The sequence below is a fragment of the Cyprinodon tularosa genome, unplaced genomic scaffold (assembly GCF_016077235.1).
Source record: "Cyprinodon tularosa strain WSP-4 unplaced genomic scaffold, ASM1607723v1 ctg161, whole genome shotgun sequence".
Lineage (NCBI taxonomy): Eukaryota > Metazoa > Chordata > Actinopteri > Cyprinodontiformes > Cyprinodontidae > Cyprinodon > Cyprinodon tularosa.
In genome coordinates, this window is record NW_024038449.1 from 1,247,501 (window position 1) to 1,264,276 (window position 16,776).

A 16,776-nucleotide genomic window follows, 5' to 3' on the forward strand; every position below is an offset into this window, starting at 1 on the left:
GTGGCTTGCATAGGCATTTGATTCACTATCATATGCTACTCCTGCCCATGTCACTCTTAGACGATGAAATTATATTATAAAGCTTTAAAATTCATAGAACACTGTTCAATTCATCACCTTCAACCCTGCAAAGGCATCACAACCTGCTCTCAAAAGTAGGGTGAGGAGGTGATTAATCAGAGAAGCAGCCATGAAGCCATAGTAGCCAGTGAACCTGCAATGATCCAAAGCGAAGATCAGTCAAAGAACCTAGCCTTAAAAGAAGTGTGGAAAGAAGAGAGCAATTGATGAAAGCTGTTTAGAGATCGACACAGGGGCGTGCTTCAGTGGTGCAGTGGTTAGCGTGCACAAGTTAGTTCCTGACGCGACCGACCCAACGTGTGGACCTTTACTGCATGTCTCTCCCCCTCTGTTGTAACCCTTTTCCTGTCGGTCCACTGTAAAAAAACGAAAGAAAGAAAAAAAGAGAGAGCCATTAGTGCTGTAAAAACCTCAAAAAAGAAAAAGAGATGGTTAGAGATCATGTTTGGATAAGAATACATAGTAGACCTCTTTATTCAATCCAATTGAAACTTCAACTTCCTGGCCAAAATTATAAAGGAAATTTTCTGTTCAGGTCATCATGAATAGTTTGTTGGTACAATCCGGATGTAGGATGCTTTTCCTCAGCAGGACCTGAGAACAATATGTTGTTAAATTCATGCGACCCTTCTATATATTTATTTAAAAAAAATTTGAAAACCACACAAATGTTCATGATGCAATTATGCACTGCTTTGTTAAGGTCATACTGAAGTTGTGTTTGGAATTACACTACCAGGCTCAAGATTTGCAAACACATACTTGCTTATTTCCTAAGAAGTGTTCAGTTTTAATAGTAAAATGTATAAATTGTTAAGTTCTTTATATTTAAGTTTTTTTTTTGTGATTTTTTTTTTTTTACAGATTCATTGAAAACAACAGAATTGCATCAATATCTCCATTTGCTTTCCGGGGTCTAAAGTCACTGTTGCATTTGTAAGTATTTAATGTTTTTTATCCTATATGACTTTCCCTTTTCTCCCTGTTTTTTTTTTTTTTTTTTTTTTTTTTTACATCCCAAGCTTTTCTTTTTAAACTCCCTTCTTTTTTCTGTGTTTCTTTCCTTCCTCACCATTTGTTCTAATTAATTGCCTTCTTCCCAGAAGTTAGACGTCTATGCAGGAAGTTTTCAATGATTTTCTGTGGGCCTAATTGTTTGAAAGCAGCCTGATGGGTATTTCACAACAATATCAGAATTTTCCTTGTTCTAAAATATACTGCACATCAGTGTCTGGTTTTCTGCTGCTATATCAGTCTGTCAGTATCTGGAATGCAAAGGCAGGAGGAACTGCTGCTGGCAGTGGTTAGCTCACAAGGTGACTGTCTGAACATGTCAGCAATATCAGGTTGCACAAGATGAGAGTTGGATGTTTTTATTTTGTTTTTCTGCCGGGGATTTTGGACAAAAAATATTAATAATTCTGTGTATTTGTATTCTTACAGTAAGTTATAGATGTTTATGAATTGTTATTATAGATGTAAACATTATAATTAACAGTTATTAGAATGGTGATCAGTTAAATAAAATAAACAGTTATGTGTCATTTATTTTTGCAGACTAAGGAAACTAACTGAGGAAACAAGCTTGGGAAATGAGTGACCTACTGGTCAAATCTAAATATAACTGTACTGTAACCTAAAACATATGACCTATAATCTCTATCTGACTCTTTGCAAGGTTGCTCTGGTCAGATTTTGCAACAACCCACAGTCAAAAATACCTAAACAACTGTCTTGGTTATTTGGTAAAACATCATAGTTGGCTTCTGAGGACCTTTTTTAAAAATCTATTTAAGAAAAAATGTATGAATGATGTATTTGTTATGGACAACAGTGGTTTCTAAGATATTTTATAAGTGGTTTGATCCGAAATCAACATCTAGAAACACGAGATTTCTGTCTCAGAAAATTACTTTTGACCAAGGTTTATATAGTTTTTTTAATTTATCCTTAGTTTGTATCATATTTAGCTTTGATTTCAGATTTTTAATTCTATTTTAGTTTTAATTTGTTTTTAATATTTGCAAGTTAGTTTAGTTTTAGTTTTAAAAAATGATTAACTTCAGTTTAGTTTTTATTAGTTTTAGTTATAGTTGACATTTTTTTGTAATACAGCTAACATACAGGTGGCAAGACACAGGGACACACACACATAAAAGAAAGTAGAAATAAAATCTTAGATAAGGACAGACCTCAGCAACAATACAGATGGCCCGGGGTCTGTTTTAAAAAGCTTTTTAAACCTGAAATCAAGGAAACTCTGAGTTTTCTGCTTCACAAAGAGAGTTTCCTCAACCTCTGTTTCTGTTGCCTTGGTAACAGTCTCCCCAGAGCTAATCTGGTTGGAAGCAGGTTTTGTTCAGTAAATTCAGAGTGTCCTCTGTCTCCGCTACATAGGGAGAGGGTTCTACAACTCAGTTGACAGTTTATAAGGGTTAATTTGGTTTTGGTTTGTTTAATATGAGCGACACGCACATAATATTTTTTTTTATATTACATGAATAGAATAATTAATTATGCGGTGAAAGTGAATTACAGGGTTGCAATTCATTGAGTTAGGGATTCATTGCAGGGTTGGGATTCATTGAGAACTGGGACTGATAACCATTAATAACGGCCGTTTATTGGGACGATAACATCCGAAGCGGCTGCAAACAGCCACATAGAATTTACTGTGTAAAGGAAATCAGAATCAAAATAAGGAGGAACCCCGTAAGATGATGCACAGGTCCTATCAATTAGAACAATGTTTTTATGCTTCATCCTCACCTGCTTCCAGATGATTTCACCTAAATAGAATATGTTGATCCACTACCATTATGCGGTAAACTAGTTTCCTCCATTATGTTATTGTGCTTACAGCAGGCTATGGCAGGCCTTTTTAATATGTATTAGTGTGACTGAATATGTATTCCTGATATCTGGAAAATAAAGCATTTTGTCCTTGTCAAAATGACAATGGATGTCTATAAATGAATATCAGATCTCCATATTCCTATTATTGCTGGTCATCAATTGTATTATTTTGACGGTGAAGAAATGTTTTCCAGATGTTATAAATACATATTCAGTCAAGCTGATAAATGTCATAATGGCCACTTTCTATGTATATAAAACTTCATTTTTGCTTGTACAGTTTAGTGTTTTTACTTTTTGAAATTCAGTTTCTGTAGCAAAAATTTAATTTAGAAAATCTGCTGTTACAGTTCCAACTAGGAATGTAATTAGGAACAGGAAAAACAGCCTGCCATAGCAGACTGCATAAAAATGTACGCACTAACTCGAGCAGCAATCTTCTCCTTCACTATCTTCCTCTCCTTTGCAACTATAGGGTTAGCAGCCTGTAGGGCAGCTGTAGTTCCAACCTTAGGCTAGATCAATTGAGAGTTGAGTCTGAGTATGTTAAATCTGCTGTGTGAAATGGACCCCTGCCTGCCTTATCTGCCATCTGCTGGGGTAAAGCAGTTAAGTGAAAAGAAGCTAGAACAGCAAATGGAAACTAGACCTCATATTGAGGCAGTGGGTAGCACTGCTGCCGTGCAGCAAGAAGGTTCTGGGTTTGATTCCTGGCCCGGTGTCTTTCTGCATGTTTTCCCCATGATACATAGGTTCTCTCCGGGTACTTCAGCTTCCTTCCACAGTCCAAAACATGACTATTAGATTAATTGGCTTCTCTACATTGTCCTTAGCTGTGAGTGTGTGTGTGCATGTGTGTCTTCGTTTGTCTCTGTTTTGCCCTGCGACAACCTGTCAGGGGCTACCCCACCTCTCACCTAATTAGTTTTGAAAATGTAAGTTTAGTTTTATTTTTTCTCCAAGGTCCAATTTTTATTTTTACTTCAGTTAAAAAAAAAAAGTTTTTTAAATTCTAGTTTTCATAATTTTGTTAGTTTTAGTTAACAATATCAACCCTGGTTTGAATCCAACGATATTTGTTACTAATCATGCCATCCTTTGTAGTACAGTAACAGAAATTGTTAATCCATTTATGTTCCTATATTAAATAATTTATCTTTTTAAAACTTTTTTTTTTTTTATCTGGCAAAGAACTTTTTATAGAGGATGATCGAATTCCTGATTGGACAAGTCATAACTGCAAATCATAAACTTGCAATAGATAGAAAACCTTTTTCTCAGCATGTGTGTCTATTCTGATAGCACCCTGGGTGATAAACCATATCAAGCATATTGGAACCTACTCCTGAATGGCATCATGAAAAACACCATCATTTGCTTTTCTAATTGTGTTGATGTATTCCTATCTGGGTGTTAATGTCCATAACCAAATGCTCAGTTCATCAAATGCATTTAATTAGCATTACCAAGCTCCAATAATTTCTTTATCCTGTCATGCAAAGGCACTATAGGTGTCCTTAGTTTATCACGTGTTTGATTCTTATTGTTTTATGTTTATAGGCTAAATGACATAGGATAAATTACACATATATTGTATCCTAAATCAATACTAAAAATACTTACAAAACATGGTGTTGTTTAGTTGAGATTGTTTAATTATAGTTTTAGACCTCTCAGATTTGTTGTGTCCTTATTTATAAGGAAACCTGTACAACTGAGAATTTGCACCTCTTATTTATCAAGACTGTTTATGGAGTTTTTCTTTTTTTTTTCTTTTTTTTAAAGAACCATGAATACATTCAGAATGTGTGGGAATTTAAACTGCTTCCCACACACTAAATACATCATTGAAGGGCAGAGGCAGTAAAGCCAGCTTCAAATCCCTCTGTTTGGAGAGTGCATTCTTGTTAAAAAAAAGAAAAAAAAGAAGAAGAAAATGGTCTTTGTTCTCAGAATGACAAACTCTCTACTGAATAATGCAGCTTTTATCTCTGTCTGTTTGGCTGTTTCGAAGTTCAGCTGAGCTTTTAGTTGAGAGACTCTGCAGAGGAAGGCTTACCTGATGCTACCTTAATTGTAAGCAGTGAAATGTTTATGTTTATGTCTTTGACTCTTGGTGGGGCCTATTTTTTTAAAATGTTTGTCCTTAGACCTGTACACTCTTTGGATATCTAAGTTAATATGTGCAGAATATAGTATATGTGTGTTTTGCAGAGCTCTGTCTGGAGGTAAAAAATGGGAAATTTATTTTTCTGGACACTATTGATTACATAGAATGATGTCTGCAGATTTAAAGAGTATCTTAAATAATCTTTTTTGTTCCTTTTTGTTGATTAGGAGTCTGGCTTACAACAACCTGGAAACACTGCCCAAAGATGTCTTCAAGGGTATGGATGCTTTGACCAAAGTGTGAGTTAATGGTTTTTATTTTATGCCACAGTTCTTGTTGGAGACAGGCACCAGCTCTTGACTTGCAATGTTTAAAACAATATATGGAAGGATATAAAGTGGACAGAGGGTTTTTGCTTTGCATGCCTGCATGGGATAAAAATCAGGAAAAGCAAAAAAAAAAAATGTGTTTGTAAAGTCCTTTGACTCATGACTCATTTAATGCAATAAGTCAGTGAAATCGTTCTCCCTCTGCTTCTCCTGAGGTCAAACTGGAGAAAAGAAGGAAGGTGATGCGTAGAACACTTTTATGCAGTTAAGACGAAAAATAAAAAGCAGTGTAGTCTAAAGGTCAAAAAAGAAAAGGAAATGTCAGATTCCCAAAATGTTTCAGCAAAAAGGTTGTAAGTCACTCAGAAAAAAACTAACTCGGATCTTATTATGGCTGCACTGTCAAAACCAAGCAGAATGATGTGAGCATGCATGGATTCAGTCTAAGAATTCAAGGTCAATGACTACTCAGATGGAGTGTGTGAGGAGGAGAGAGCACTCAGTGGATGGGGCGCTAGTTGGCTTGAACCCAGAAAAAATCATGGAGGGACTTCATCGTTAAAACATTAGCCAAAAAACTCTGAATATTTATATTTTAAAGATGAAAATCATTTACAATATGCCTGGATGGGATTTTTTCTCACATGCAGGGATCTACGAGGGAATAATCTGGTTTGTGACTGCCAGCTCAAGTGGCTGGTGGAGTGGATGCATAACACCAACGCAACTCTGGACCAGATCTACTGCAGTGGGCCACCCATTCACCATGGGAAGAAAATCAATGACCTGCAGCCACAGTCATTTGACTGCATCACTACAGGTATCACTTTGTGTGTCCCCTCTGTCCCTGCATCACACAAATAACAGCTCCACACTGCATATTAACCAGTAATGTCTGCTGCACCTATGCATGTTTATGTTAGATATTGAATATGAAGGGATTACTTCAAGATCAAGGTCAAAGTCCAATACTGCATCTTGTTTTCTCAGAGTTTGCCTCCTATCAGCTGCTGAGGTTTGAGTCCATTTCAGTTGAAGCCTTCACCTTTGCCAATGAGCAGTATGTGGTGTTTGCACAGCCCTTTGCTGGCACATGCAACTTCCTGGAATGGGATCATGTTGAGATGACCTTTAGAACATATGACACAATTGAAAGTGAGTATAAAAAAACTATTATAGACTGCAAACTGTGAATATTTGATATAAAAAGGAGCAGTAGGATTATACAAAGCCAGAGGTTTACAAATTGTACAGTAAAAGTATCGTCTCCTTAATCAGCAGCTAAGAGTTCTACTTAAACTTAGCTAAAACATTCTAACTTCTTGGATATTGAAAATGAATGAGATTAATATAAATATTTCATCGTTTGATGTCAGCAACTCATTTGGATGCAAAAATTGATTGTTTTAAGGCCATATTTCTGCTAGTGCTTGGCTCAGTGTTTTGCATCTCATAACTCTTTCCTCATGTGTACTTTTAATTTCAAGGCTGTCAGGGTTGGTGGATGTTGTGGACCAAAATGCAGAGTAGACAAGGCATAGATGGTTTTTACAGTTTTAATGGTGAATTATATGGTGTTATAATTATATGGTTTTACATAAATCCAGAAATAACAGGCTAGGACATCAGGAACCAAAAACTAGAGAAGTATGGGAGAAATGTACAAGAAGAAATTAAGAGAATCCAGCACTGAGGAACTGCAGAGGAGGAGTATACACGGGAGACAGAACAAAGGCTGTGTCTGAATGTCTACCCTAACCCCTAAATCCTACTTTTCTCTCCCCGTTGGTCACGTAACTCCGCCTCCGCAGCTTCCTGGCTGCGCCATCTTTGTTATTTGTTGATGCTGACAGGTAGCAACAGCATACGGTGAGAGCGGGCTGCTGTGACAGCAAATCCCATAATGCTTTGCGAGGAGAGCTCTCTGCGCAAAGCATGCAGGGATATATCTGCTCATCCAGTAACCATGGATGATCACTGCTTTTCAAGGTGCATTGTGGGGAATTTGGAGTCCACTGCTTTTACATCCACTAGATGTTTGGACACTCTAAAATGGCATAACCACTATATAGTGCCCTATTTTGGGATTAGGGCAGACATTCGGACACACCCAAAGAGTGGAGTAATCAGTTAATTGGGAGCAGGTGTGGACAGAAGCAGCTAGAAAGGAGCCAAGGGAAATTTGGAGTCCACTGCTTTTACATCAAATAGACGTTCGGATACTCTAATATTTGCGTAACCACTATATAGTGCCCTATATAGTGATTAGGGCAGACATTCGGACACACCCAAAGAGTGGAGTAATCAGTTAATTGGGAGCAGGTGTGGACAGAAGCAGCTAGAAAGAAGCCAAGGGAAAAGGAAAAGGACACTGGGGGGCAACAAAGGGTAATTAGAAAAGAAGTTAAATACGGCTAATGGGAATGATAAGAGAAGGGACTGGAGATAACTGGAGAACTGGAAAATATAACCTAAAGATAAGACAATAACTAACTAACTAAAACTAGACCAAGGAACAAATGATTGCAAAAATGCTGAAAAGACATAAAAAGGAAGATTAAAACTAAGAATTGAAAAACATTATATGACAATACAGAATGACATAAAATAAACCATAACTTAGAACCCAAAATGAAAACTTACACAGAACCAAAAACTCCAGAATGGCACTAGTTCTTTCTAAGTACTCAGTCTTTATATCTGATTTAAGGAGGCAACTATTTATGGTTGTATTCTGGTACTTGCTTTGTTTGCAAACATTATGCACATAGCTCTAATCATTCAATTTGTGTATCTTTCCTACCGAGGCACCTCTATTGTTGTCTGCAAGCCAGCGGTGATTGACAACCAGCTCTTCATCATTGTGGCCCAGCTGTTTGGAGGCTCCCACATTTACAAACGTGACTCCTCTGCAAACAAGTTCATCAAGATCCAAGATATTGACATTTTGAGGATTCGCAAACCTAACGACATCGAGACGTTTGTGATTGATGGAGAATCTTTCTTTGTCATTGCTGACAGCTCCAAGGTTGGGAGGTTTATTTTTTTGCTTCTTCACGTTTTCTACTGTTTCAGTCATGTTTTTATTTAAGGAAAAAAAAAATCATCAGGGCTACCGAATTTGATTCTTAACCATTGTGCAGGTGTTGTTATTTACTATGAATGAATAATACCACCATGTTTGCCAGCTCCTCCCCTGATGCTCTTGTCTGCAATGTGTTGGCTCATGTCTGCTCCTGCTGATTTGTCTTGCATTGCCAAACGTTTGCATATGCTTAGGCATATGCTCAGGGACACTCATGAACACACACACGCTACTTTATCAAGTCCAACACTCTAAAATGTAAATTTTGTCATAAATTATAAATTAACTGTTTGATTCTTTTCCTGTTTTTTGCAGGCTGGGTCCACAACTGTATACAAATGGAACGGCATTGGCTTCTATTCCCACCAGGCGCTTCATCCCTGGTACAGGGATACGGATGTTGAATATCTGGAGATTTCCAACAAACCCCACCTGATTTTGTCCAGCAGCTCCCAGAGGCCTGTTGTGTACCAATGGAACAGGAGCCAGAAGAAGTTTGACCGCAGGACTGATATACCAGACATGGAGGATGTATTCTCCATCAAACACTTTCGGGTGAAAGGTGAGAACTAAAACATTGAGGTCTAAACCATTTTGATTGTCAGTTGTCCAGTTCACGTAATTCAGTCTTTTAATGTAGAAATGTATCTTTTTCCCCTGCATCGTTAAGGTCTTTATTTTGAGAAAAAAAAAGTGTATTTGGTCTCAGTAGGAGTTTCCAAATATTGACTTTAATCTGTTTTTGCTTTTTTTTGTTTACTCTTTAAATGTTTCAGATCAGCAAACCTAATTTAAAAATAAGAAAGGTATCCAAATTAAATAGAAATATATATCTAAACTATTTTTGCTCTTTGTAGAAATGTAATAGCCCCCTTGTTAAAACAGAAACTACTGTAAATGAAGCTTATGCGTGATTTCAGTCTTGAAGACTCATTTGAGCTTCACCTGAACCACCTGCAATGTCCCTCATTCAGCCCCAGCCAATTAACTCGGGGGGCCGCTCCTCCTCCGAAGCCAATCATCTTGCAAGCAAACTTCCACCCATCTCCTCCCTCATTCTCAGTCCCACTCATCCTCTGGCTTATTTCACCACCAGTGTCCGGGCCCTGGGGGAAGACTACGCTAATCTTTTTCTAGGTTACTAATCCAAGCATATGTTGATTCACAGCATCAAAGTCTTCTGTAGGGGCCCGAGCGCCAAATAACTTATTTTTTTTTAATGTCTTCATCTGCTTCCGTCTCCTTGAACCCCAGTCGGCTTCGCCTTATGGCCACTCACACTGAACCTGGTTCTGCTGAAAGGTTTCTTCCTGTTAAAAGGGAGTTTTCCTCTCTACTGTCGCTACATGCATAATCAGTGCGGGGGATTGCAGACAGTCAATGAGTCGATGAAATTAGCTGGGTTCCCTTAGATAGAAACATGTTGACGATTATGCTCATGTTACTTGTACAAATTAATTTAATATTTTCTAATTGCATCTTTTCTCTGTATGAGTCTCTCCAGGTTAAATAAACCATTTTCTACTTACTAAACACAGTAGTCCTGATCATTACAAGGCCTATAAGATCTCTTTAAGAGCACATTTCTAGCAATGAAATGTGGAAATCCTGAAGGAAAAGAAAAAGTCCTGCCACCACTTTGTGACCAATCATGAAAGGCACACGTGCAAGTCTGCATTTGTATTATGAGGAATAATGAAAGTAAATAAATACATATTTGGGAGAGGCCTAGTCAAGATCTGGACATTAATTTAGTTGAGATGCAGTAGCAATGCTTGAAAATCCTCTGATGTGAAGAACGGGTCCAAATCACCTCACATTGATCTAAAATACTTAGAGCCATTTCTCAATAAAGCTTGATTGAAATAGAGATGGTCAAAGATGCTACAACCTTTCATTATATTAGGGGCAGTTACTTTTCCATTCACCTTTATTTTAAAGGGCCTTTTTCTCCTTTGAAAAAAAGTATACTTTCAGAACATATGTCTTTACTCCAGTGACCTTTCTCAAAATATGTTTGATGATCTGAAACATTTCACTGTAACACCAGAAAGCCATAAGGCAGCAAACACATTTTTATAGCATTATATGTATGTTATTTATTAGACCTTTGTTTCTCATCTTACAGTAGGTACGGGTTTTCTTTTCAAGGTGGTTTTATGCCACCACAATAAAAACAGCTCATTTATCACTACTATGAAACATTGCTTTCATTGTGTCCTTGCCTGTGAGGCAGCTAAACTATTTGTGCTTCTTTCCTGAGTTGCTGTTGCCACAAGCAGTAAATTATTTGAGATTTGGAATTACGTAAACTGCTTTTGTGAGCTTTTCGTTTCCCATCCATGTTAAATTCCCTAAGGTCTAAACTAAACAGTCTCTTGGATCTTTGTCCTTTTTCAAAGGTGAGCTGTTCATATGCTTGACAAGATACATCGGGGACTCCAGGGTGATGCGCTGGGACGGTGCCATGTTCAAAGAAGTGCAGGCATTCCCTTCCCGTGGCTCTATGGTGTTCCAGCCTGTCTCTGTGGGCAAGTGGCAGTATGCCATCCTGGGCAGCGATTTTTCACTGACACAGGTCTACCAATGGGACACTAAGAGGGGGCAGTTTGTCCCATCTCAGGAACTGAGTATTCAGGCACCGCGGGGGTTTTCTGTGGTCTCTGTTGACAACCGGGTGTTCCTGTTGGCGTCCAGCTTCAAGGGGAAAACTCAGATTTATGAGCACCTCATGATCGACCTGAGCGACTAAAATCACTTTGTGTTAAGTTCAATTCAGTTTTACTTTTCAGTGATGGTGTAAAAAGTCCGAATTTAAATCCATGAATTGCGTCCTACTATAGGTTTTACCAAGGAGGCCTTAGAACCAGGTCAGACTGTTATCTAATTGGGAATTCCTTTTTTTCAAATAAAAAAAGCCATATAGTTACCACTTTTCTTAATTTTTAAGACCCCGTTCTATTGTAATTTTGTGTTTTAAGTTTTCTTCTAACCGATGGGGTGACAGGTTTTATAACTTTGATTTTTTTTCCTTTATTTTATCAAACCAGTTCAGGGAAATATACTTCAGCATCAATGCCCATGCTTGCTGCTGGCATGTGAGATGTGAAAGGAAAAAAGAAATTCATTTAAAGTTTTATTTTCTACATCTGTTCTGAACAGACTGATGCAGTCTGCATTGATTCTTTTTAAACTCTAATTTCAGAACACCAATTCTGCCAAATGACATCCAGTGTTTTTCTAAATTACATTTTTGACCTTTAGCTGATGTCACGATTTACTTCAGCAGCACAAATTAAGACAAACAAAAGAGAGCTGAGACGCTCTTTAGAGGTCAAAATCTAAAGTTTTTCCCATCATTTGTGTCACCAGATTTATGTACTTTTACCCCACTTTACTCTTTGTGTGAAGTAATAACATATCTTCAACTTCTCCATATGTGTTTTAGAGTCTCACAGGTTCTTTTTTTGTACAGGATTGTCTTATTTTTAGCTCCATCTAATCAACTTCCCTATCATTACTTAAGAAAAGCATCTCCATAACGTTTCCAGGTGTTAACTTAGCATTCAGGGTGATTTGCAGTGTTGGTATTTTGCATTTCGATCAGAAGGTTTTGGGTTTATTTAGCCCACAGAACTTTTTTCAGTCTTTGAAAACTCCAGTCATTGAGGTTGCATTTAGAAAACATGTTTATTCCACATGTTACTGTAGTTAAAACTACAAACTGGACCTTATTTTTCAGTTTCCAGTTATGTGCCACTTTCTTTATGAAATACAACCTAGATAAAAAGGTGTGGAAAAAAATTCAAAGGGTGTGAATACTTTTGCAAGGTTTTGTAGACTTATCTTACTTAATGCTTAGATGAAGATTAAAACATGCAGGCTCTGATAAGGAATCACAGCCATTTAAATCTCACACTGTGACACAATAGCTCTATAGACTCACTATCGACAGTCCAGATGGAGACCTTGAATAAACAGACAATCTAAAAAAAATACAAGAATAATTTTCAGACTTTTGCAAGAGCATCAGATACACTTTCCAGTATTAAGACATTTTTGTAAAAGGTATGCCATTGGTTAATACCACACTGTTACATTTCAAGGAAAAAATGACTTAATTCGTCTAGTAGTTACTCCTTAATCCTCCCTAAATCCCCAATTAATATTTCATGCTTGGAAGGAAAAAAATAAACTGTGAAGAATCATCTTCTTGTGAAATATACTCTGCATGTATGATGCATAAACTTGTAGTTTTGGTTTCACAGTGAATAACACACCAGAAGCCTCCCACTGTGTAACCCAGTGCCCTCTCTTTCACTGAACTCTTAGCCCCTTTTCTCCCCCAGCAGCAAAAACCATTGTTATCTTTTCTCTGCTGCTAAATGCTAACCACTGTGATGCTCACACTACCTGTGCTTTCACTCCCTGCTCCTATTCGATACAAAAAGAAGCAGAACAGATAACAAAATACATCCCAGACAACAAATTGCCAAATATAGTATTTATGTGTTTACAATGTGTGTGTAATTTATATTAGTTTTGTACGTAGGAGGTTCCAGACTCAGTGTTATTTTTGATAGCCTGTAGAATTAAATGTAGAGCAGAACCAGATTGCCGTATCATGATCCTTTTTCTGCATAACTGTAGACATTTTTGTCGTGTCAGTGTGATCAGGTTAGAAAACTTTGCTCACTGTATTTTATATCTCATAGAAATAAAATGCTAAATCAGAAATGTTGTTTGCTTGATCACCAGTATCTGATTAATCACACATTGTGAAAATATTTCATGGTACCTCTTGTGTGGGAATGTTGTTTTTTCCTAACGCTTTACTCTTTCTTCGTCATGGCAATAAAAAACCCCACTTCTGATAAAATACAACTCTTTGACCTTAATAGATTGAACATTTTAGCATTAGATATACAATATTTAAATTAATTATGATAGCTAATAAATAGAAACTAGGCTGAAGGGTATTCTATTCTGGGATTAAGGACTTTTTTTAATAACTCATGAGAAAAGGGCAGATGACACAACTTACATATCAAATGCTTTAAAATTAGCTAATAATATGCACTAACTGTGAATATTATACATAAATATGGCTGCTAAATATGATACATTTAAGTGCATCTTCAGCGTAACTAAGACGTTTAGTCTGAAGCTTGAGAATTCATATTTTTCAATAAGAAAATAACAGGATCATGTATAACACTTATAATTTCAACAATCCCCATTTTATTTTAGGTTTGCAATAAGTAAAACAGAGAAAACTACTACAGATTGTTTGACTGAGATAATTGGTTTGAGTTTACCGTCTTTTAATATCCTGCATTTATTGTGTGATGTTTAAAACCTTTAAGTCTGTATTCAGTCTAGATTGCTCATTCCACGTTTTATATTTCATTCAGTCACATTTTAAATATGTACATCTTTTGGCTTTTCCATTGACCTTTTTAAATCCTAATTACATTTCTTTGTTTGTTTTTAGACAAAAGTGCTGGGAGCAGCCATTTATTTTGTGGTTCTGTGTAAATAACAAGGCTGTAATTACACCCATAAAACTGGCTTAGGGTTGTTTGTTTTGGGAATGGAAATCAAAACAACCAAGTGACCTGATCCACTGAAAAGTCTTGCATGAAAGTATTTAATTGGATCTTGCTGAAGAAAAAACACAGATTTCCATAGTTGACTAAAACCAATAACCATTAGAATGCCTACTGCACTGGCCACATTGCAAAAGGTGATAATAGAATAGAATACTATAGAAAATCCCTTTATTGTCCCACAATAGGGAAATTCTGGTGTTTACAGCAGTAAAAAGATTATAGGAAAAAAAATGGTCACACAAACGTGGACCTTAGAAAAGTGTATAAGCATAACATAACAGTGAAGAGTATAAAAACAAACAAAATACTGTACATTTTTTTTAACAATATAAATCCTGTGCACCTTAAGAATAGATAACCAATATGCAGCTATGGGAATTTTTACAGTAATGGATATTTGAAAATATAAGCAACATCAGAGATGTTTAAAATGACAGCAGCATGTTAATTAACTGACTAAGAATAGAAACCGTGCAAAATTAGCATGAACGTAAAAACTTTTTTAAGTTGTCGGAAACAGTGGAGGTTATAAAGTCTTACAGCTGAATGTAAGACTCTGATCCCATTGGTTTTTAAATGTAAAACCGATAGGATCAGATCCCAGACCCAGAGATGCCAACATGAGTTGCTTTATCTTTTTCTAATTTAATATAGGTCTTACATTTAATTGATATTTGCATTGGAAAAAAGTCATAAATTGAACATTCTTAACCTGCTAATAATGTTTCAACAGAAAGTGTAAAACAATTATGGGTTATCTCAAACTGTGTCAATGTTTGTGTTTCCCAACCTTAATTAAATTCTCATAACACAAAAAAAAGAACTAATTAAAGTATGCAGGGTTGGATGATGTGGTCATAGAGTGTTAAAGTATAGGTTCTTAGTTTTTTTTTTTGTTCAAGTACACATTGTGCCAAAAAATATGGAGCCTCTGAATGAAAATTACAGAAAAAAACACCTTTCTCATGCATATCAGATACATTCAGATGCACTTTGCACAAGTTAGTTGGTATTCCAGTAACTTGACCCAAAATACTTTTAAGTAACGCTCACAAGAAAGTTCATAATAAGGAGCTCTGATGTAGATGGGTTTTTTTATACAACAAGCCACATTAAGAATTATTAGAACTATGATTTTTGTCTTTTGAAGTGGAGGGATGCGCTCCGAAACACCTATTATGACTTTGTTGTGGAATCAGCCATCTTCCAAGAATCTGTCTGTTGGAGCAGTGGCTTATCTGTAGCTGAGAGAAAGCAGCTAGATTATCTGATCAGGAAGGCCATCTCTGTGATTGGATGCCTTCTGGACTCAGTGCAGGAGGTAGGAAACAAAATTATTCTAATTAAAATAACATCTCTGTTGGATTATGTCTCCCACCCCATGCATGAAGCTGTTGCAGAACTAGAGAGATCCTTCAGTGACAAACTGCTGCACCCTAAATGCATCAGGGAGCGTTATAACAGATCCTTCCAGCTGTAAGACTTTATAACCACCACTCAAAATGACAAAATATTATGGGATGTTTAATCTACTCTTCTTACTGTTGTCATTGTTTTATCCTACATTCATATCCTCCTTTACTAATTTAAGATATAACATGAAAAGGAATGCATAATCATCTTGCATTGTTGCAGGATTTAACCAAAGGCGTAGCCAAAATTTTTTTATTTTATAAGGGTGGCCAGGCAATAACCAAAGTATACTAAGGGGTGGCTGAAAGGGGATACGCACCAGAACCTCAGAGTCAATCTACACTGTTCCAACAGGGACAAGCACAATGTCCATATTTCTAAATAAAGACAAACTATAGTTTCCTACAGCCTTTGCTAACAAATAGATGCATATATTTAAACATCCGTCTAGATAAAAGGTATATTGAATAAAATTCTTTCAAGTTTGAGTTCTGGAGCATAAATCTTTTCCATCATCATTACTTACCTACTTTTATGAATATCATTCTGCATTAAATTGATATTTACAAGCGCTAATATCTACATAAATTGATAATTTAATAGTTTTTTATTAATATAGTTATTTCTATATTAATATTAATAGTGGGTATCACTGCTGCCTTGCAGCAAGAAGGTTCTGGATTCGATTCCCGGCCCGGGGTCTTTCTGCATGGAGTTTGCATGTTCTCCCTGAGCATGCGTGGTTTCTCTCTGGGTACTCCGGCTTCCTGCCACAGTCCAAAAACATGACAATTAGGTTAATTGGCTTCTCTGAAGTCCCCTTAGGTGTGAGTGAGTGTGTGAATGATTGTTTGTCCTGTTTGTCTCTGTGTTGCCCTGCTATGGACTGGCGACCTGTCCAGGGTGGACCCCGCCTCTCGCCCGTAGACAGCTGGGTTACACTTGGGATACGCATGTAAGAAAATGGATGGATGGATGGTTATTTACAGTATCTATGAATTCACTGAAGACTCTTAGATGACTTGCAGACACATTTTCTCTGTACGGCATAAAACAGAAAATCTAGTTCTGAAAAGAGCATGAATTCTGTACTAAGCATCTCTAATGTTGGTATATTAGTAATTGTTCATATATATAAAATTACAATGTTTTGAATATTCTACTTGAGAGAAAAAAATACTAGGGGGGGGGGGGGGGGGGGGGGCAATGATTGGCTAAGGGTGGCCATGGCCACTCCTGGCCCCCCATAGCTCCACACCTGATTCTATGTAGGTTAAAACTGTTATGGAC

At 36.8% G+C, this 16,776-nt stretch overlaps 1 protein-coding gene across 1 annotated transcript in view; it reads left to right on the forward strand.

Moving 5' to 3' along the window:
* Window positions 1-12,121, forward strand: part of lgi1b (leucine-rich, glioma inactivated 1b) — a 20,077-nt gene extending 7,956 nt beyond the window's left edge. Inside the window, exons 4-10 of the mRNA XM_038280588.1 lie at window positions 946-1,017; window positions 5,275-5,346; window positions 6,027-6,196; window positions 6,367-6,531; window positions 8,184-8,404; window positions 8,777-9,023; window positions 10,864-12,121. Coding sequence (XP_038136516.1) covers window positions 946-1,017; window positions 5,275-5,346; window positions 6,027-6,196; window positions 6,367-6,531; window positions 8,184-8,404; window positions 8,777-9,023; window positions 10,864-11,213 — 1,297 coding nt within the window. The 3' untranslated portion in view covers window positions 11,214-12,121. The remainder of the gene's footprint in view (window positions 1-945; window positions 1,018-5,274; window positions 5,347-6,026; window positions 6,197-6,366; window positions 6,532-8,183; window positions 8,405-8,776; window positions 9,024-10,863) is intronic.
* Window positions 12,122-16,776: the final 4,655 nt, after the last annotated feature.